Source organism: Pyrus communis, chromosome 12 (assembly GCF_041283825.1).
Source record: "Pyrus communis isolate YQ-2024b chromosome 12, ASM4128382v1, whole genome shotgun sequence".
NCBI lineage: Eukaryota > Viridiplantae > Streptophyta > Magnoliopsida > Rosales > Rosaceae > Pyrus > Pyrus communis.
Window position 1 is genome coordinate 1,984,886 of NC_142576.1, and position 22,220 is coordinate 2,007,105.

Genomic DNA, 22,220 nt, shown 5'->3' on the forward strand with positions numbered 1-22,220 from the left:
ACTTTTTAGTATAAAAATGTGTTTTTTTTGTTAAAGTGAACAGTACCGTGAGCTTTTCGTTAAAACTTCCTAAATTTATTTTTTAATGTCGGGCTAAAAATTTAATCAGAAGGTTGGAGCAAAAAAATTGTTTCTGGGTTAAAAATTTTCAGTTTTAACTTGAGTTGGAGATGGTCTTGGAGGAGAAACTTTTCCAATGCACCACTAACATAGTCCGATACACCAAGTGACACAAAACAATTAGTTGAAAGCTTTTTTTTTTTTTTTTTTTTTTTTTCAAGTATCTAGCTAATTATTTTGTGCTATGTGTTGCCCCGAGTTGTGTTCCCAGAACACTTAAAAATTTCGTATTAGAGAGTGGATTAAAGTATATATAAAAATAACATAAATTTACCCTAAACACTATTAATGAAGGAATCCAGATCCTCGCCGGATCCTCTTTGTGAGGATCTTAGGAATCCGTGAATCATATCCATTTATCGTACATCATGCTATCAGAAATCATTTTAAATATTTTTATTTAAAATTAAATACAAATAGTATCTGACAAAAATTGACCGCACAATGTACGAAGAACGGACACGATTTACGAATCCACAAGATCCTCACAAAAACAATCCGGAGAGGATCCTGTTGGTTAATGAAGAATCATTTGACATTTCTCATTGCCTCAGAAATATCTTCGGACAATACTAAAAATACACAAAATGTTACTATTGATTTTTCTATAAAAAATTACACACATGCGAAGTGCATGATAGCTTGTAAAACCCATTTTCCGGCCTATGGACAAAGCCTCTCCCTTTCAACCAATCCATACAACATTATCACAGAACACTTGTTCAACATTATACCCCGCTTCGTTGAAAGCATCCGCTGCGAAATTGGTTCTACGTATTAACTGCTTCCTATTCTTCATCTTCTTCATCTTCATCTTCTTCTTCGGCTTCTCTCAACCACTGAGACATAAGACACACAAGACGTAACTGCTGTGAAGCAACGCGAACATCATACGAAATTTAACTAGAAAAGACACTATTTAAGTCCATGCCATCAATTTTTGGTTGCCAGAAATCAACTTTGTCTATTTTGGTCAATAAATTAACTAGAATTGTGAAATGTTCTCTTATGTCGAATGCATATGGTCATAACGGACTTCTATGTCAAATTTCGATGAATTTCAGCTGAATTAGCGAAATGGCAAGAACAGATAATCGCACTCGTGCAATGGCAGCATGCGTGCGTTATATTACATAATGATCATTAATCATCGCGTAAGGTAATAGAACTGAAATCAAATAATAGTACTTACTTGAATAAAGGCAGCTGATTGCTTGACATAAACTCTATCTGCTTCCTCAGCATTTTTCTTTTCGGCATCCCACCTCATAATGGCTTCTTCTCGTATAATTTCTAGTTCGTACAGTTGATGCAAAATCTGTAAAAGAAAATTATAATGGTCAGAAGATAAATTAAACTCATCAGAATTGCAAACGAAATTAAGGATAATAAAAAGCGCTACGTTACAACAAAAGACTCATTAAACTTTTGTAACGCATTTATTCAAAATTGTTTCTGCTATGGCTTTTTCCATAGGTTTTCATTGTTTAAGAAAGCCAGCTTGGCAAAAGCACTCGGCAGAAACATCCACCATTTCTATGATCTTTGACATACTAAATATGAAAGTAGAATTGTTGTATCAAGTCATACATATGATCATAAACTATGTAGGAAGACGTACCTTGTCAAACACAGGAGAGAATTCCTTAAAGGACTCACACATTTCTTCAAATCTAAGTATCACTTCAATCTGGAAATTGAAAAAAATACTCGGTAACCAAAATAAGTATCGCAATTCTGTGAAGATAAAATTAGATCACAGTTTCTACTGGAATAATCAGCATCGCATTGGCAACTGTCAAAACTAAGGGATCACAGTGTTCAGCATGTTAACCCGAAAAATGAACATAATATTTACAGATTGGACTTAAGATGCATTAAATAGAATATGATATTCGACACACTCAGGGTTCAAGTCAAATGGAAACAAAGGTTAATATGACTGCAAAGGGAACACACACACTATACCGTCATGCGAAAGTAAATGAATAATGCAGATATAAAAATGAAATCATCACATCTGCAGAAGCTTATAAGGGAGAGGACATTTCACACGTAACTCCATTGTAGAGTTTAATGATTGAAGAAGTGAATACAAGCATGAAAGAAAAGGATTCAACTACAAACCTCCTCGTCTATTTCTGCTAGGTAAGACTTCAGCACTTTTTTCCATTTTGTAAATATGTTAACAGTACCTTGAACCAAATCACCTAAGAAAGGAATTGGACAAGATTAGTTGAGACCATATGTCAAGAAGCAAGACAAACAACTTTAGCAATTCAAAAGTAGCTCCCACACTGCAGCTGAGCAAAAATTACAGTGTAATTGTAAAAGTAAGATATGGATGCTGTAAAACAGACTTATGAAACCTTGGACTAATTTGTGCATGCACATCTTCCCCCAAATGTGATCTTAACTAGTACAATAGAGAAAAACCTTCCAAAACCCAAACCACCCACCTTTTCTTTGGCACCTCGATGAATTATTCCTTTTTACTATTCCAAGAGAATGCCGATTGTTAAACAAGGGAATAGAAGCATATTTCCCAAAGGTTATTAACACAAGTTTCCAATCATAAAAAAAATTTCTTTAAATGAAAATTATATAAACATTGGGACGAGAATAGCAAGCTGAGGAAAATTTACCTGGTGAACCATGCGGAGTTTCTAATGCCAATTTCATCATTGAATAAAATAAAGCTCCAGCACAGTCTGCAGCTACCTTGTTGTATGACAACCTGCAACGGACAAAAAAGTGGCGAGCATCAATCATAAAAGTCTACATACTAAAGCATTATCTTGATAAAAAGTATACAAAATATGGATATAAGATTGTGCAAGAATTGAAGAAATTAAACAAAAGCAAGTAATCATGTGTGGTTTAATTAAAAAATTCAATATACATTAGCACCATTTCATCAGATACATGTTTGTGCCTACAATTTGAAATATTAACAGAGAATGACCATTTTGCGTACCTTCAGAAAAGTTAAAATAAAAGATGGAATAACAAGGAAAGGAGTAATTGATAGAGTTGTAAGGGAAAACCGAAGAAATACCTCAGTGAATTCACTTCTAATATGACATGGTCTACTTGTATGTTTTCATGCACAGCTCTTAGAAAGGTTGCTTCAACCTGCAGATAACGCTGAAACTGTTGAGGATCGACTTTGTATATGTGTATTTACCATAAGCATTCTAATTGACATTGTTCACCTCTCTCTCAAAGTCGGCAGAATCCTCTACAGACACTTCATTGTCGCCTTCAGAATCATTAGAATCAGGCTTTAACTCTCCTGAAGGTGGGAGGGAGCTGCCATCTTGAACATGCTCCAAATCATCATCTGCAGCATGTATTGCCTCCAAAAGTTTGTCAGCAGGAATGGGAGCAACTGAATGCCTCCACTCCTCATCGTCGCCTCCTTCACAAATTGACCAAACATAACCAGCCCCACCAGTACCAAGCTGATCAACAATAGCAACTGGTCTCAGAGAATGTCAAGATATATGCAACAGTACAGTCAACAATATATGAAAAACTGCAAGTGAGACACAATATTCTCATTATTTACAAGAGGGAAATAAGGAACTAAAACAATATTGTAGCTCATCATTGCAAAAACATGACCACTATATAGAGAAAAGAAATGTATAAGTTTCTTTATGTAGCAAAAAATGGAATGGGTTTTGTTCAAAGTCAAAACAAACAGTGGTCATTAATTTACTTTCAAATGTTCTTTCAAGTCAACGATCGTTTTCAAGACTCCCCCCTCCCCTGTTAGTGTTTGAATTCAAACTATACTCACCCTTGAGGGCATCCATCTCTCAGGGTCATTCAAACACTGATGAGGAGAAAAAATGTACACCCTTCCCCCCCCCCCCCCCCCCCCCAAAAAAAAAAAAAATTTACCTATAAATTGGAGGGACCATGCTGTGAGCAAGCTAAATCGTAAGTCCGTAACTAATTTGTACAGATGGATCCACACATGTAGTCGTATTTCGGTCTAGATTTCAAGGGATTGTGTCATCCGATGCCATGTCTGAGTGAAAGTATAATAATCAAACACCCATAATATTAATGCTAAATCTAAGCCCATTTTTTTCTTTTAATTATTTGTCTTAAATCTTCAAAACCTAAGTATCTACCCTAACGAGCTTAGCTCTTCACCAAAGCTTGACAGCACTTGTGGTACAATTTATGCATTTACAGGTACAGAAAGTACAAGTTATCTTTAATAGATTGTCTGATGTTGCTGGAACAAAAATTAATAAAATATGTGACTGAAAAAATACTTCAAAGTTTATTTGACGCCCTACGGACAACACAGAATCAAGCTCCATAGTATTGAGCTAACCTCAGATGTGGGCCAACAGTTAGCCTCCATTCGTTGTTTCGTTGTTTCCTCATTTACTTTATCCACAGGTGTGATAGCTGCAGGTAACCACACAATAAGGTTAAAACATCTCTTACTATTAATAACTAGTATAAACAAAAGGAATTAAATGAGGTTAAAAGTACTGAACGGCTGTCCCAAACAAAGTATGCAATATCCACTACTAAATCCAGACAAACAAAGCTGAAAATCAATACAAATTTCATCAAATAGACAACTAACAAGTATACATACATTATACGATGAGTAATTTTCCCACCAAAGATGTTATAAAGCTTATGCCCCCACCTCAAGTTCCATTTGAAACACAATTTCCGTAAAAGCAAATAGCAATTCATTTACAGTTCTGCATTCTGGATGACATGACCCAGAAACTTAGGAGACATTTCTTAGTAAGTTATGGAAATCAATAACCATGGTCATCCACAAAATAGAACAAAGAATCCAGTAAATCATTCTGTTACAATTTCTTTTCATTAGATTGGTACATGTGACAGAAATTTCCATGTTCACCTCATAGAAACCATCCTACTCCAACAAATTTACTGCCTAATTATATGTAGTATCTAAAGATCAGCAATATGACTAATAAGAAGCAGATGCCTTACAAGTCACACATGGCTAAGGCCATTCTTTTGCACTTAACAGAACTCAACAGGACCAAACATGAAGCTTAGGGGCAAAATTTGAAAGAATTACATGACTTTTCTGCAATCCCGCTGCTATTGTCAGCATACTCCAGCTCGTCGTCACTATCTAGCTTAGTTGGCTGCTGAAGTAGAGATACCTTTGAGTATGAAGGGACATTAAATTTTTGTCCTATAACAACCTGAAGGGTAAACAGTGTAGAAGCACATTAAGATCGAAAAGACATCAGAAAACCACAAGCAAAACATATGTATCTGGCTCATACAAATTTAGAAAGAAAAAAAAAGGAGGAAAGATCAATTCGCAAAGAAAAACTAAATTTAGCAGGTAAAGGTTCACATTCCCTTCTAAGAAAATATCGAGCATGACATCAAAATAACAGTAAACGAGAGAAATGCAGGTATTCTCAGAATGAAAGGCAAAATACACTGCAAACTGAAAATGTGATTTAAACATGGAGTTTGCAAAAGATAACAAGGCACAATTTTAATATCAAGGGTAAATAAGTTATAAATCTTTTGATTTCAGAACTTAATTTTAACTTCAACATATTTTAAAGATCTTATCAGTACTAGTATACATGTCCAAATGAATTTATAACATTGTAAAAAGATTCTGGTTATACATGTGGGCCAGTAAACTGCTTAGTAATTGTTTTGTACAATTTTTTTCAGGTTTTTTTTTTTTTTTTTTTTGGAGCATTATGATGGACACATTTGGCAGTTCAAAATAGTGCTATAACATGATTAATGGCTCGTACCTTGAAAGACAAAACTACACCAGGTTCCAAAACTGCTCCAGACTTCATGATCACTCCATCACATACAATAGCATGCCTCAGCTTGCAGCCATCTTCAATAGTGGCATTATCCCATATATAGGAGCCTTCTATTGACACACTTGATCCAATAGAGCACCCTTCCCCAATAACAGAATTTGAAATTTTGGTGTTGTTCCCAATCTTGGTGCCACTCCCAATGACTGTAAAAGGCCCAATCTGTGCAGAGCGCGATTGCCCTATGTCTGAAGAGTAGCTAATTTATCAAATCACACATAATGAGATAAAAATAGCTAACCGGTTAAGTTCACAATTAGAAGACAATCATTGCAGAAGCAACAATGCTATTACTACGTTTATAGAACAGATCACCTGCGATATATAAAAATTTATAGCAATGCTACTAATTATTGGTCAAACGGGAAAGAGTGTGCAACTTTAGTATGTAAAGGTCATGTTATTACAGCAGTTGAGCAAGGAATTTTTTTTTTTTTTTTTTTAAAAGTTCACCGCTCATGATTAAAAGACACATATTTGTTTAATTAGGCAAGGATTAGGAAATAAAGTCAACTTATTAATAGCATTGGATATCTTTGTAATGCCTCTTAATGTTTTTATTATACCAAATACTTGGTAGTCAAATCTTACTTTCACTAGGGAAGGGCAGATTGTAAAGGTAGGAGAGGATGACAGAGAACATTTATGGTCATTATAGATGCGAATTAGAAGAACTGGCGCAACAAATTTTTAACTACCCAAAAAAAATAAATAATGATTTTATCAAGACAGCCAAATATAATAGAGAACAATTACTGAAAACTAAACCATGTTTAAGAGTGTAGGTTAGATCAGATGTGACAGACATCATAATTTTTTTTGAAAGGGACGGGGGACTAATCATACAACATCAGAAAGAACATGCACTAAGACGTTCACTGTTAATAGCAACCCCCTCCCCAGAAAAAAAAAAAAAAATACTAAAATAAAGACATACGTAAGTATATGCAATTTATGTCATGACTCACATGTCAATATATTGAACATTACCTGATGCTCGATACATTCCCTGTCTTTCCAGTTTTATCAAAGAATTCCCAAAATACTTTACATCTGGCACCAATGGGTATGTCCATCTCTGAATTATGTCCTTACTAACTGTATCATAGCTTCGGAAGTTGTCAATCCTAGCCGCATAACTCGAGTGAATTTCATGTGTGAATATTTTGTAACCCATAATCTGAACGGATAGATGGTTCCCTTAGAAGAATTGCAAGGTTAATTATAAACACAGAACAAACAAAAAGATCTCCAGTACGAGACATACATCATCAACAAGCAATCCCTTCACAAAATGACGACGTAGATGTTGATAATCAAAATTGTCCGTGAAAAGGCTAAGGACTTCAGGAGAGCATATATCAATATAGCAATCCTGCAGATTTTATCAATAACAAGTTGGTAGAACAGTTGTTAGAAACTTAGAATAGAACACACCATACAATTAATTCAGGGGAAAACGCAATAAAAATGTGAATAGTAATTGTGCAAGAAAGAATATTATCTACACAGAAGAAACTGAAGCATCTTGATCACAATTTATTTCATAATATTGATCCAATTCTTTCTTAGGGTTCATGCGCTTGCCACACACAGAGAGACTATAAACCACATTGCCCCAAGAAGATAAAACAGCCTTTTAATAATATGAGACACATGGCCTAAACCCCTTTATACCCCCAGAGAATTCAAAAATTTATCACCGATAAGTTCTAAACTTCTACATAACAGGAAGGACACCTTAACTTCAAGTTACAATTGGTATTCCAAAAGTAGTGTAAACATGTGAGGCAAAAACTAAAACCACTACACCTTCCAATTGGCGTTATGCTAAACATAATATCTTAATATAGGTGAACTGATGAATCAAATAAACCTAAAGGGATGCTTCATCATTCAGTTTTGTTAGTTACAGAAGCAATCAGGGTCAATCCATACCAACTCTTATAATAAGAGATTTAGCCTGAATCATAAGTAAGGCTACTTTGTTTTCATTTCACATGGTGATACTTGGAACAAAATTAGCAAAGAGATTCCGCAAATTAAAGGTTTTAAATTTCTGAATTAGGAGTTTTTTCAAATCTCCTTTGTTTTGATATTCTCACAAAGTCCATGTCGGATGTCACCTTTTTCGTCTGAATATCTCTTTTACTGGGTAAGTACAAATGTAGACCTCAAGGAGTAGTTGAACATCCACAAGCACATTACAATAAAAGACCCCACCAGATGACACTACAACAATGAAGAGTTACTGAGGCTCACTACAAAAGATCTAGTGGACTTTCTACAGAGATTAATAAGCAACCACAGACCTTTAAGGGCACAATTGAGATGTTACCTGTTTGTCATTATGTAAAGTAATTGAAGGGTTATCAGCGATCAACAACTTGTCGAGATAGATGGATCCTTTTGTATGGTCTTCCTTGTCCTCATAATATAAAAGCTGCTTTGTATTAGGATCTGTTGCCATAAACAGCTCATCATTTCCCAGTCGAGATTGATGAGTGATCTGAGAAGGCTTTGACCGTTTTATAACTATTGTCATCACAGCATTACTATCTTTTTTTCTTCTCTCTTTATGTTCTTGAAGTACCTGAGTAAGCGACATGTTGCTCAGAGTGTCCCCACTAATTAGAACAAAATCTCCATGTATCTGTAGAGGAAAGAGGGAAAATAATAAAAATTATGGTGCATGAAAAATGTAGCAACTGTAAAGTTTCAGAAAATGTTTAAATTAACCTCACTATTACAGAAGTAGCAGCAAAACAGGAAACTAACACCCTACAAAATCTCAGATTCCATTGCATTATCTAAAAAATTCGGAGAAAGTAGAGTAACTCTAGTACAAGTTAACCATATTAAGAATTAGTGACCAGATGCGATAATGTCATTTGGATTAGGGGGAAATTTTTCTATTTGAGATGAAACAAAATGTCCTGAGTATAGAGGCAGGGTCTTCGATCATGTCATATGCCATCGATCTAGTCTGCTTTTCAAACGCACAACGTCATGCCAATATTGATCTTACATCAAAATAGAAAATATAGACCTGCCTGATTCTGAGTATGCTTGGAAACAAAGAGAAAACAAAACACAAGAAGGTTCAGATATGAGCATACCACATTGCGCTCATATATCAAGCGCAGAGCATCTCCAGCACTAACAGAATTATGTGATTCAATCGTCGTGACTGTGAAGTTTGGTTGAGCAAACCACTCTGAACTCTCCAAATAATCGATCACTTGCTTCGAATGAGCACAACAAAAAACAAAAACCTCCTCAACACCAGCGGACTCAAGCCATGCTAGCGTGTAATTGATCATCGGGACATTTACCAATGGCAACAGCACCTTCATCAGGGAAAAAAAAAAATAAAAATTCATAGTTTTTTGTCATGCATATCAATGGCACTACCTATAAGTTCATCACTACACCAAAAATCCAAGGATAAAACAAAAAATCTTAAACCCTTCTTCGTTTTCCAGCTTCACCATCAAGTGTTAGCTTTTAACAAGAGCAGTCGAAAACATGTTAAAAGTTTTAATCCAGTAGCCTAGTAGTAGAAATTTAGTCATCAACATCCACTAATCTCAATTAAATCAATTATCTATCGTATTACGCAATTAGCAACACTAACATCTGTTTACTTGCTAATTTTCGAAACTATCATAGAAACCCAACCAAAAAAATGATCGAAATTTCGCAAATTTTCCGAAAGCCCTTGTTTCCATTCCACTAAAACTGCATTATAAATTATTTGAATCATTTACATATATACATTTATGTATATATTACTATACACACATACATATATTTAGGTATATACAAACATAAAATATGATACATACATACATATATATATATATATATATATATATATAATGCATGCATAAAGATATACTGAGAAAGAAAGATACATACTTTGGGGCGCTCGAGAGTGATGGGTCGGAATTTGGTGGTGAAACTATCAGCTAAGAGGATGGCCTGCAAGGGGACACGTGCCAGTTCCTCAGGGTCCTCTGAAACCCCAGGTGCACCTTTTTTCAGTGCGCCCATTGTCGTCGTCTACTTCCGATGAATTAATCGAAGAACGGAGAATTGGCGCTGTCAATTTAGAAAAACCCTAATAAAAAACCCACAGTGCCACCAGAGAGAGAAGCAATACTCCGACTGTAGTTCTGGGAGTCGTTTCCTCTGCGGTAACGGCGTTTGCCGTGAGACTGCCTAGCCAATAAATAGTGGCCACGTGGTAGAAATTGCAAGAGGAAATAAATTGTCCAATTGGGCTTTGTTAACAGGATCGGCTCGTTATTGAGCGAACCATTCACCGGCTCACACGATATATAAAGTAAAACCTTTTTAGTCGTTATGGAGTAAGCGATAGCGTTACTTTGTTAAACATTAAAGGAAGAGGAGTCGATGGAGATTGAACCGGCACTAATATGTACACATGATTGCTCAGTATTGAGGTATAGTGTCATCTGCAATATTTTTTTTTTTTTTTTTGAAACTAGTGTAATCAAGTCTTTCACCCGACTAAACACTAAGCCCTCAGCCTGACCCCACAACATTTGGGAGAGAGATAAAACTCTAGCATTTGTTAGGTGGGTACCATGGGAGAGAGTCGAACCTCAAACCACTTGGGAGCAAAATCAAGGACCTAATCACTAGACCAACCACTCTTAGGTCATCTATAATATAAGAAGCAAACTTAAACGTCGAGTAAGGTTTTAACATAAACACAATATGTGTGAGCAACGAAAAAACAATGGATAGAATCATGAAGTTCAATGGTTGAGCAAAATATGAAACTCTTAGCTCAAACGAAAATATATTTTACAAAAGTAAACCATATAATAAAAGAGAGTTTTGATAATTTATGAGAATTTTGATATAGTAGGTGTGCTAATGTATCTTATTAGAGTCCTTGATACAATGTTAGGGTTACTTGGATGCTACTTCAAGTTTTTCTTCTACTTCACATCATTAAAAAACTTAACAAATAATAATAATGATATATTATACAATGGTCCAAATAGATAGTCACATAAACAATAATGTTTACAACACTAATTAGAAAATTGGATAAACGTTGAAAGAGTAGGCACAAAACATAGAGAAATTCTAAGGTCCGCCTATGTGACCACACTCGCAAAGACCAAACCCAGCTCTTGTATTATAGTTCCACACAATAATCTTATCTATGGTCGCGTGCTTGTGTGAGGCACAAGAACTCATCCCAAAACATGGCTTTACCAAGTAAGTTAAGTAGTTAACCCAAAATATTTCAGGTTCGATTAAGATGACAATCAATCATGTTCAAGTTTACTTATTTATGTTTGGGGATGATCAATATGATTTTTTTTTCCCCAAAGTAAGATGCATAATACTTGTAATAATATTATAACATTTTTGTTGTGAATATTTTTACTGTTGATTGGGCATAAAAGTATGAACAAGAAAAATGCATGCCTCAGAAAAGGCAGACCCCAAAAAAGAGGACCTTGCATATGCATGAATCATGATCAACAAGATGCAAACTCAATATTCACTTATTCCATGAAGATGGTCCATCTTAAACACCACTAAAATTAAGAAAAAAAATCGAAATATTAGGGTAAATCTCAGTTTACTATTCTCAAGTTTCGTGGTTTTCAACATGTGGTACATTAAGTTTTTTTTTCGTTACAGAGTCATACTTAAAGTGTTAATTTTGGGACAGTCTCATACATCCATTAGTCTAGCTATTATTTATCCTGTTAACGGATGACGTGACATCCACATGGACAATGATTGGGAGCCACGTGTTAATAAGGGTCCCACGTGAATATTAAAAAAAATTAAAAATTAAACATTAAAAAACAAAAAAATTACAAAAAATATATTAAACCGGATGACGTCTCGCCAGATAAAAAAGATATCTCCTGCGATTTCTTGGTGCACGACGACCAGTCGTTTGATGAGTTGAACACGACAAATCGAAAACCTGAGGAACCCGGAACCAGATGTGCCGGTACGGGTAATGGTTCGGAGCCGAATAAACCAGTTGAACCAACCGGTGGGGAGATTGGGTTGGCCAAGCAGTTGAGTAATTCGGCGGTGGAGGATTCATGCAATGGAAGTTCCGATTCGGTGGTGAAATAATTGGCGGGTATGGAGTCTGAGAAGGGGAACTTGGGTGAGTTAAGGGAATTGATGGCCGAGCTAAAGGGAGGGGAATAAGGGACGAAGGAGAGTTGTCAAAGGTGCAGAGGTTGGGTGGGTGCTCTCGGAGAGAAGAGAGGGAGGGTCGAGGGTTTGAGGAAAAAGATAGCTTTTTTTTTTTTTTTTTAATGTTTAATTTTTAATATCCACATGGGACCCTTATTGACACGTAGCGCCCAGTGATTGTCCACGTGGGCGTCACGTCATCAGTTAACTGGAGAAGTAACAGCCAGACTAACGGATGTATGAGATTGTCCTAAAATTAACACTTTAGGTATGATTCTGAGACAAAAAAACTTCATGTACCATATATTGAAAACTACAAAACTTGAGGGTAGTAAATTCAGATTTACCCTTTTTTTTATTGGAGTCAGATTCTCTTCCCTACAAACTCTCACCTCCATTCCTTTTCCTCTCGTTGTCCTTTTTTTCTCTCTATATAAGACGTCAATATCAAATATTGATGTGATTTAATCGTGACCGTTCAAATAAGATAAAACCGAAAAAGATGCGACTTTAAAGAAGGAAGAATCGCAATCCTTTCTTATTAGCACTTAATTATAAAGGCTAATTTTTTTTCTTGATCCCTGTGGTGAGACGCTACTTTTAAATTGATCCCTGTGGTGAAAAAAGTGTTAATCTTAACCCTGTGGTGAAATTCGTTATCAATCGTAGTCCAAATTGAAATTTCTGTCAAAATCTCATCCACATGTAGGGGTAAAAAGGTCATTTCATTCTTTTTTCTTTTCTTTTTGGTAATTCCACTTTTTTATACTCAACAAAAATAGAAGGAAAAAAAGAAGAAATCCCTCCCCAATCCCTACCCTTGTCAGCCACAGCCACAACGACAACGACCACCCACCACCTTCCCCCTCTCTCTCACATAATCCTAGCCATCTCGTCCACCACTATTCTTCTTAAAATGAAACTATATTCAATGTTTGCATAATAACTTATATTCTAACCTAAACGCAGCGATGTACTTTGTGATTTTTTAAATCTTGAATTTGGACTCTTGGCTCTCTTGAAATGAGAAAGTCTGATAATATGAATTTTGTAATTTTATTGTTTATTCATTCTTTCATTGTAGCTCCAAAAGTTTGCCCCTACAAATGAAGAAGAATGAGGAAAAATCCAATTTGGACTATGATTGATAACGAATTTCACCACAGGATTACAATTAATAGCTTTTTCACCACAAAACTCTATTTAAAAGTAGGATATCACCACAAAGATCATGAAAAAAATTTGGCCTAATTATAAAATACTAGTTTTCCCGTCTTTCATAATTTTGTTTCCTTCAAGTCGTTGGCTAATAAATGTCAATTAATTTTACTAAATGTTTCCCATCCAAATGAACTTGTTAATTAACAATCTTTTTATTTTTAATAGAACTTTCCTTTGAGATTCAAAGCTTCTTTATTCGCATTATAATACGATGGTGGAGTCACCTCAGGCTGCTCGTGAGACTTTTCAGACAATTGCTTTGCTGGCTTCTTGTTCGTGACTTAAGAATATGATGGTTAAGGTGAGGGAAAATATAATAATAATTTAATTTAACATTTGCATTTTATAATTTACATAAAAACATTTCATTATTATCCATTAATTTGATTTCAGAAGATAAACTGGTACTTAGTCCCTTGCATTTGTCTATTAAAGCAGGATGATTAACAAATATATATTTTTTCTCACAATAAATAGAAAGTTATAGTTAATAAGTGTTTAAAAATACTATGATATGCATATTATTTTTTCATAAGAGACGATGTATTATGACCTCAAATTAAATTTACATCAAATTTTAGATGAGTGTAAACATATTCTTTTTCTTTTTTTACATTTTATGGTCGACTGGATAAATATATTGATTGCTTTATTCACTCTTCATATACTTTTGATTACACGTCATTTACTTAATACACCTCGCATTTATTTTTTAAAATTAAAAATTATCTTAATAAACTATATATTTTTCAATACTATCCTCAAACCCCCACACTCTTCATCTCACATCAAACTCTATGTTTGTTTAAATTGTGTGTTAGTCCCACAAGTCGTTTTCTTTCTTTTCTGAATAAGTAAGTTATTATCATATACTTACAATTTAACACATATATTATTTGTCGTTGTCTATATTTTTTTATATCTTGTGAACTCTATAATTGGGGAGAGGGGGAGTTTAATATTAAGATCTATATTAATCCTGCTAAACAAGATCCACAATGTTTCTATTTATTTTACAAACATTAATATATAATAATTCAGCAGAACTCAGAGCAAAGAAAACATCGTTGATGAGGTGAAAATATAGATATTTTGGATGCATTTCCACGTGAGCCCCGCCATAATGCATGCATTTTCTGATATGTTAGTTTCAAAAGTTGGCCTACTTTTTTATTATTTTCTATCAGAAAGTTGGCCAAGTTGGCTCAGCATCAGCCCCACATGAATCTCATTCTCCACCAAGATCTATATCCATCCACTTAACACGTGGAAGGACAAGCCATTAACCGCAAATTGTCGTTGATAATTATTATTAGCTATTTTAAAAACTGTTTATGGTTCGGATAGGTGTTTCGACGATAGATTTTTTAATGTGTTGGAAATAAAGAATGATACATCGAATGTTATTAAACAAGTAGAGGAACAATTGAAAAAAAACTTTATTCTATTTATATAATGATATGTAATGTAGTACCTCGTTTTATGAGTACATTGAAAAACTTCTCGTATATGAGGGTTGATAAACTGATGGTACGATGGAATTGTCCTACTGTAGCTTGCAGTCACGTGACTAGCATATAATACACTTTAAAAGACAGATTGGTGGTTTTCCATAATATAGCGACCTATTTTTTTTTTTCAAAAAAAAAAAAAAAAAAAAAAACGTATAAAGTTAACTTTAGAGGGTAAATTAGATATCATATTCGCAACTTATATGCAACGTAAATGGCTTATAGGAAATAAAATGACATAATTACCCTCTCAAATGTGTCATGTAACTTTAGTTAACGAAAAACTAAATAAAACATTCTTGAATATAATATTAGGAATGAAAATTATCAGTTTTTAATTAATTTATGGACTTATTTTACCGAAAAAATAATTCTAAAAAATTTAATTTTCATTGAACTGATAATTTAGAGACTATATCGATAGTTCACTTTTTCTTTTATTATTTGGTTGAAGAGTCTAAAGCATTTGACAATCTAAACTCAGATGAATGTTATACTCCGATACATAGTAGAAAAACTCAAATAAAACAGTGTAATGATAAGCAAAACGAAAGACAACACAAATGGATCTAGTAGTACTCCACTGGGGCACTAGAGTCTTTTGATCCTTTTCTGTCCCAACACAGACACACGTACACTGTCGAATCTGTGGATCCAATCTCAAATAAGATTCGACCGACAACACTAAATTGGGGTAGATTTGTAATTATTGAAAATAATTAGAAGTGAAAGCAAAGAGAAACACAACCGAATACAAATATAAAAAGAAGAAGTAAGAAGTGGAAGTAGATCATCTCTGGATCTCTTTCATCAAATCCTACTCATTAAACGATTAAAGTTATTATAATTTTTAAAGTAAATTTTTATTTATAATCGTTAAATTAAATTTCAAAAATCCGATTCAATTGATTTCGCAATTTGATATCAACGGGGAAGAAGTTAAGAGTAATTGGATGGGTCTACTTTGGACAGAGCCAACTTAGCCAGGTGTCGTCCTCTCAGTGCAAAAACTCTATTTTATTTATTAAATCAATTTAGTATTTGGTTAAATCAAATACATAATCCTCTAAACTTGTCTTTTACTACATAATTATCCAAATAATATTAACAAAAATAACATAATAAAACATGCACTTACATAATTTGCATTAATCAAAGACTCCTAAGTCCATGCAAGGTGGAGGTATCATTATACATATTTGATATAAAAAATTCTTCCAACCGAAGTGTTATTTGCTAAATGAATTTAAAGTTTTTGTGATTAGGAGTTAAAAAATCAGCATCAAGTTTAATATAAATAGAAATTTTGTCTCAACAATTTTTGAATGATGGGTTTCTTATTCAACTAACGTTCCGATCAATAAAAATTTTGTTTCAACATTTTTTTAGTAAATACAATCATTTAGTGTTCTATATAAATAAAATAACATTTAACAATTTATATGGAGAAATACAATTGTAATTTGCCATTTTTTTTTTAGATGGTCTAAAAGTAACAAGAAATTTTTTTTTTCTTGGAAAATAATTTGTGGCATGTATCAAATTACTACAATTTCAAAATGGAATATTTTTAGGGATGTGCTATCCACACATCTCATTTTACTTTTCATATACTCTTTGATAATTTTTGTCTGTTGATCTTCTTCGATTCATCTGATCAAACGGCTGAAAATTAAAAAGATGTGTGAGAAGTAAAATAAAATGTATGGATATCACATTCCTATATTTAACTCGACTCTTTTTTCTTTTTTAAATAATTTTACTTTTTGGAAATTTTAATTTTTTTACAGTTATACTTATTTCTCAAAAGGAAAACAGCGACGCGAGTGGCTGAATTTTGGCGTCTTTGCCCTTCCTCAACGGCCATTTAATCAGTAAAACACGCCCAGCCGCCCGATCATTTTAGATCACCAAACCAACGGATCAGATCCCCACCGCCCACCGCCCGCCGCATTCCGATACATCCCGGCCGCATTAGTCCAAGCATCGCCTCCTTCCCTCTTTCGTTTTCTGTCCTCCCTCTGTTTTCCCCAAGTTAAAAAATCACACGCTTCTCCCTCTCTCTCTCTCTCTCTCTCTCTCTCTCTCTCCCCTCCCTCGCTTTCTCTCTCTACAACTTTTTCTTCCCTTTATAAGTCCACGGATTTTCTCTCGTTTTCTTCCAATCTCCATATCTCCAACTATTTATCAAAATTTTCTCTCACTTTCCTTCGTTTTCCTCCATTTTCTGGGAAAATTACGATTGCTTTGGTTTGAATTAAGCAGAAGCAATTTTCTTATTTGTCATTTGAGCTCGGGAATCCTCGCATTTGCAGTCCGTTTTGGGGTCTCCGGAGAATTTCGGAGCAGAAATTGAGTTCCAGCTTCCTCTGTTGGAACTCTTTCTCTTCGTGAATTTTAGACCGTTCGATCCAGAATCACGAGGTGGATTTACCTTTTTGCCCAATTTGCTCCCGCTATGCATGTTCTTCGAACCTCCCTGGTAAGCATTTTGTTATATAATTGTTGGAATTTTGGACAAATGGGTTTGTTAAATTTTCTGTTTTCTGTGTTTGGATGCCGAGAAAATGGAGGAAAATAAAGAAAGTCAGCTGCTTTCTGTCGTTTGAATTCGAAAACATTCTTAAAGTAGTTGCTTTCCTGCTTTTTCTCAAATTTCTCAGCAACCAAACAATGCATTTTGAACTTTTAGCATTCTAAAAGTTGTGTTTTTTTTCATTTTAATGCAGAGTTCATAAGGTTTATGATATTCGAAGATTATTGAGATGGACAGTTCGGAGAGATAGCTTCCGAAAATTCGAAGATTCTGCAAATACGAAGCTTGAAAGAGAATCTCATCTTTTGTGCTTTCTGTTGAAAGATTGTTCAATTAGTTTGTTATATATTTCTGCTGTGTAATTTATTCGAAGAGGTGGATACAATGGCGGTTCCACATTTGAGCATGTTGATCTCAAAGTTCCAAAATCTATCCACTTCGGACCACTCGTCTGTGGTTTCGATGAACCTTTTCGTGGCGCTACTTTTAGCTTGTATTGTGATCGGACATCTTCTCGAGGAGAATCGATGGGTGAATGAGTCGATCACCGCCCTTTTGATTGTGAGTATTTGCTTCGGTTACTGATAGAAATGAAACAGAACATACGAAAAGAAAAGTTTGAGTTATACGCTATTGGTGTGTTTCGGCAAATTGTGATTGATTTTATGTGGTTTGTTTGTAGGGGGTATGTACTGGAGTAGTTATTCTTCTGATCAGTCGAGGAAAAAGTTCGCATCTTTTGGTTTTCAGTGAAGATCTTTTCTTTATATACCTCCTTCCACCTATTATTTTTAATGCCGGGTGATTTTTCTTTCCGTTTACATATTTTTCTAACAAGTGTATTATATGAGGTGTTGGTTATATCCTGATAGGTAGTTGATGTTTGTTTTGCTTTTAGTATGTATGTGCAATCCTCGGCACAAATGTTTCTATTTATGTGTTTGATGTTTCCCGTAAACTAGTATAGGTGTTTTCGCCTATTTCCATCCTGCACTCAGAACACCAATTTTCATTTTTTTGTGTCGAAGTTTCCATTTTCGATTATGTTGGTTGATCTCATATTGGTAGGTAATCAATAAAATTTTTCTTCTCCGAGCTTATGGTTCGTGTTTTGGTCTTTGCTATGCGTGTATCAGGTTTCAGGTGAAAAAGAAGCAGTTCTTTGTTAACTTCAGCACCATTGTACTGTTTGGTGCCATTGGTACATTAGTATCCTGCACTATCATAGCATTAGGTATGCTTGTAACTCTGAACGTTCTGTTTCCCCGATGTGCACAAGGGTGGTTATGACTTATGAGTTATACTCGAATTTGAAAAAGTACACTTACTTTGTCTTTGCTTGATTCAGGCGCTACACAATTCTTTAAGAAATTGGATATTGGAACTCTAGAATTGGGGGACTTTCTTGGTATTTCACTTTCTTTGCTCCATTTGTTTCTTTGGATTCCATTTGGGTTCTAACTATTTTATTCTCATATTCGTAGCAATTGGTGCAATATTTGCTGCAACGGATTCTGTTTGCACATTGCAGGTATGACACATATCCTTCTTGCATCTGAGTTTTCAAACAAATAAAATACGAATAGTTTGACACTAACTTTGTTTGCCCAATGTCCAGGTGCTCAATCAAGATGAGACACCTTTACTCTACAGTCTTGTGTTTGGGGAGGGTGTCGTTAACGATGCGACATCTGTGGTTCTTTTCAATGCTATTCAGAGCTTTGATCTCACCCACCTTGATTCCGGCATTGCCTTGCACTTTCTGGGAAACTTCTTCTATTTGTTTTTCGCAAGCACCATGCTAGGAGTGTTTGTAATTCCCTTTCCCTCTGTTTTCCGTGTGTCCATATACACAAATGTGCTATATTGTTTTTTTTTCCCCCTTCCTTTTTGTACCTTAGCATAACTTCTCTCTCTTGCAGGCAGGGCTGCTTAGTGCTTACATTATCAAAAAGCTTTATTTTGGAAGGTATATCGTTATTAATTTATGTATTCAAGTTATGCCTTGTTCACACCGCAAACCAAGTAGACTGCTGACACAACCTGGTTTGTGACATAATTCAGGCACTCTACGGATCGTGAGGTTGCTCTTATGATGCTCATGGCATACCTGTCATATATACTGGCTGAAGTAAGCTTTTCCTCTACTCTCCCTTCTTCCCGTCCTCAAGTGTCTAGTTAGATCTTTTTGCTTTAGTCATATAAACAACTATGACAACTTGTGTGTTGCAGTTATTCTATTTGAGTGGCATTCTCACCGTGTTCTTTTGTGGGATCGTGATGTCGCATTACACTTGGCACAATGTGACTGAGAGTTCAAGAGTTACGACCAAGTATGGCTTCCTTAATATTACCTCCAAGCCATTAGAATGCAATGGTCCTGTTTAGGACACAGTTTAATAATAGGTCATTTAACTAATGATTTCAAATTTTCTACACATTTTTACAGGCATGCTTTCGCAACCTTGTCATTTGTTGCCGAAATATTTATCTTCCTTTATGTTGGTATGGATGCCTTGGACATTGAAAAGTGGAGATTTGTAAGTGACAGGTATGCCCTTGTAACGTGGGATGTTTTGAACCTTGTACATATCTGTTCATAACGTTATGACTTATGCTAACTTGTGCTGTGCCTGACTTTGCATTCATAGTCCTGGAACATCTGTGGCGGTGAGTTCAATACTGCTAGGTCTTCTTATGCTAGGAAGAGCAGCTTTTGTTTTCCCCCTATCATTTTTGTCCAACTTAGCAAAGAAAAACCAACATGAGAAAATCAGCCTCCAGCAGCAAGTAAGCACACTGTTTCTTCAGCGACGCTTTTTTTCCTTCAGATACAGTGAATTAACAGATTGAACTAACAAACAGTTTTCTTCTTGTAGGTGATAATATGGTGGGCTGGTCTCATGAGAGGTGCTGTTTCGATAGCACTAGCTTACAATCAGGCAAGTTATATGTTAATTACTACCTACTGGTCATAGAGGAAAGCAAAAAAAAAAATGGCGTTCCATGAGAACTTATTATAACCAAATTCTATATACTATGTAAGAAAAGAGAGATGGTCTCATCTAATACAATTTTCATTCAATGCAGTTTACGAGGTCAGGCCACACGCAGTTGCGAGCAAATGCAATCATGATCACTAGCACGATAACTGTTGTTCTTGTCAGCACAGTGGTAAGACATCTGCTCTGGATTATGTACTTGTGAACGTTTTTGTTTCCTCATTGATCCTGTTTTCTTACGAATAACGGCAATCTGCCAAAGATTTATCCGTTTCTCAGAGAATTGACTGACTGGGCCTTTGTGGTCTACCAGAAGTTTAGTCGTTCTATCATGCTTAAAGTTTTATTAGATTTGCGGTAGTTCCAACGTGCATCATACAAGTTAGTTTTGTTGGACACCATAGTGATTATCATCATTGGACTTTGATCAGGTGTTCGGATTGATGACAAAACCTCTTATAAGGTTCTTGCTGCCTCATTCATCAAAACAAACAACCAGCATGCTGTCATCAGAACCAACCACTCCAAAATCAATCATTATTCCACTTCTGGGGCAGGATTCTGTAGATGATCTCGCTGGCCATGATATTCGACGGCCAGCCAGCATTCGCGATCTTCTGACGACTCCATTTAATAGGCACACTGTCCATCGCTATTGGCGTAAGTTTGATAACGCCTTCATGCGACCAGTGTTTGGAGGCCGGGGTTTTGTTCCCTTTGTTCCCGGCTCACCAACTGAACGGAGCAACAACGTTCAGTGGCAATGAGAAAACCGAGAAGATGCATAGTCGGGCAAAATGTGAAATAAATTGTACCATATATTCACCCGAACTCACTCAGCGTGCGATATAATTCTTCGATCTTTGCTGTTTTATTAGCTTATGGAAGGCAGTAGTGTACCATAATATGTGACCATGTTTGATCTACACTGTATTTTGTATAGCATATTCCAAGCACATCGGTTGAATCTGAGCTTCAATGTTAATGTAATGTCACAATGTTTTGTTTTCTGTTTTTTTACATGTAACAATGTTTGTTTGTTTTCAACAATAATTGTAATGTTTTTTTAACCTTTTTATCTCTGCAAATTAACCCATCATGGGTAGTAAAAATACGGGATAAAAATAAGAAAAATTAATGAAAATGATTTGAAAATTTTGAGTTTTAACAATAAGGACAAAATAAAAGGTAAAGTGAATAGTATCATGATTGACTTTTAGTGTAAAAATGTTGTTTTTCATTAAAATGAATAGTATCAGAAGCTTTTCATTAAAGTTCCCATAAAAATATGTATAAATGCTTGTTTGTAATTACTTTTAAAGTGACTAAAATGTGTTTTGTGCAAATATTCTTAAAATCAATTTTTTTGTGCAAATATTCTTAAAATCAATTTTTCATGTCCCTCCACTTTTTAGTTATTTTGTAAAGAGTATTTAAAGAGTACCGCACATATCATATTATAAGTGAAAGAAAATATACGTCGCGTGCTTATGTTGTAATACATGGAGTACCAGTTTGAATATATATGGGCCAAAGTTTTATTCTGCACTCCGATCAGTCTCTCTATTATAACCCAACGGCGAGACGACTGAAATTGACAGACACTAAACCCTAAATTTGAATTACTAAACATCAAAGCCATCATCTTGTCTTAAGCCCCTGAGTAGCCTCGTTGGAAATCTGTCCCATACACCAAGCCTATACTCGTCTGGCGGGATAGGTAACGACTCATGTTTTGCCGCAA

At 35.0% G+C, this 22,220-nt stretch overlaps 2 protein-coding genes across 2 annotated transcripts; one reads left to right on the forward strand and one right to left on the reverse strand.

Annotated features, from left to right (window-relative positions):
* Positions 1 to 641: 641 nt before the first annotated feature.
* Positions 642 to 10,309, reverse strand: LOC137745243 (uncharacterized). The gene is made up of 15 exons (XM_068485160.2): positions 9,918 to 10,309; positions 9,116 to 9,346; positions 8,335 to 8,649; positions 7,264 to 7,371; positions 6,987 to 7,176; positions 5,922 to 6,184; positions 5,213 to 5,342; positions 4,475 to 4,551; positions 3,336 to 3,584; positions 3,179 to 3,255; positions 2,766 to 2,857; positions 2,248 to 2,330; positions 1,742 to 1,810; positions 1,313 to 1,438; positions 642 to 959 (listed from the first exon to the last, which is right to left on the reverse strand). Exons 1-15 carry the CDS (start codon positions 10,050 to 10,052, stop codon positions 909 to 911), a joined length of 2,196 nt encoding a protein of 731 aa, XP_068341261.2. The 5' UTR covers positions 10,053 to 10,309; the 3' UTR covers positions 642 to 908.
* A 6,453-nt stretch (positions 10,310 to 16,762) lies between these two features.
* On the forward strand, positions 16,763 to 21,523 carry LOC137744769 (sodium/hydrogen exchanger 2). The gene is made up of 15 exons (XM_068484568.2): positions 16,763 to 17,420; positions 17,668 to 18,035; positions 18,157 to 18,275; positions 18,611 to 18,708; positions 18,823 to 18,882; positions 18,959 to 19,005; positions 19,093 to 19,287; positions 19,397 to 19,443; positions 19,539 to 19,605; positions 19,707 to 19,807; positions 19,924 to 20,025; positions 20,126 to 20,264; positions 20,354 to 20,416; positions 20,565 to 20,648; positions 20,908 to 21,523. Exons 2-15 carry the CDS (start codon positions 17,859 to 17,861, stop codon positions 21,241 to 21,243), a joined length of 1,635 nt encoding a protein of 544 aa, XP_068340669.2. The 5' UTR covers positions 16,763 to 17,420; positions 17,668 to 17,858; the 3' UTR covers positions 21,244 to 21,523.
* The last annotated feature ends 697 nt before the right edge of the window (positions 21,524 to 22,220 follow it).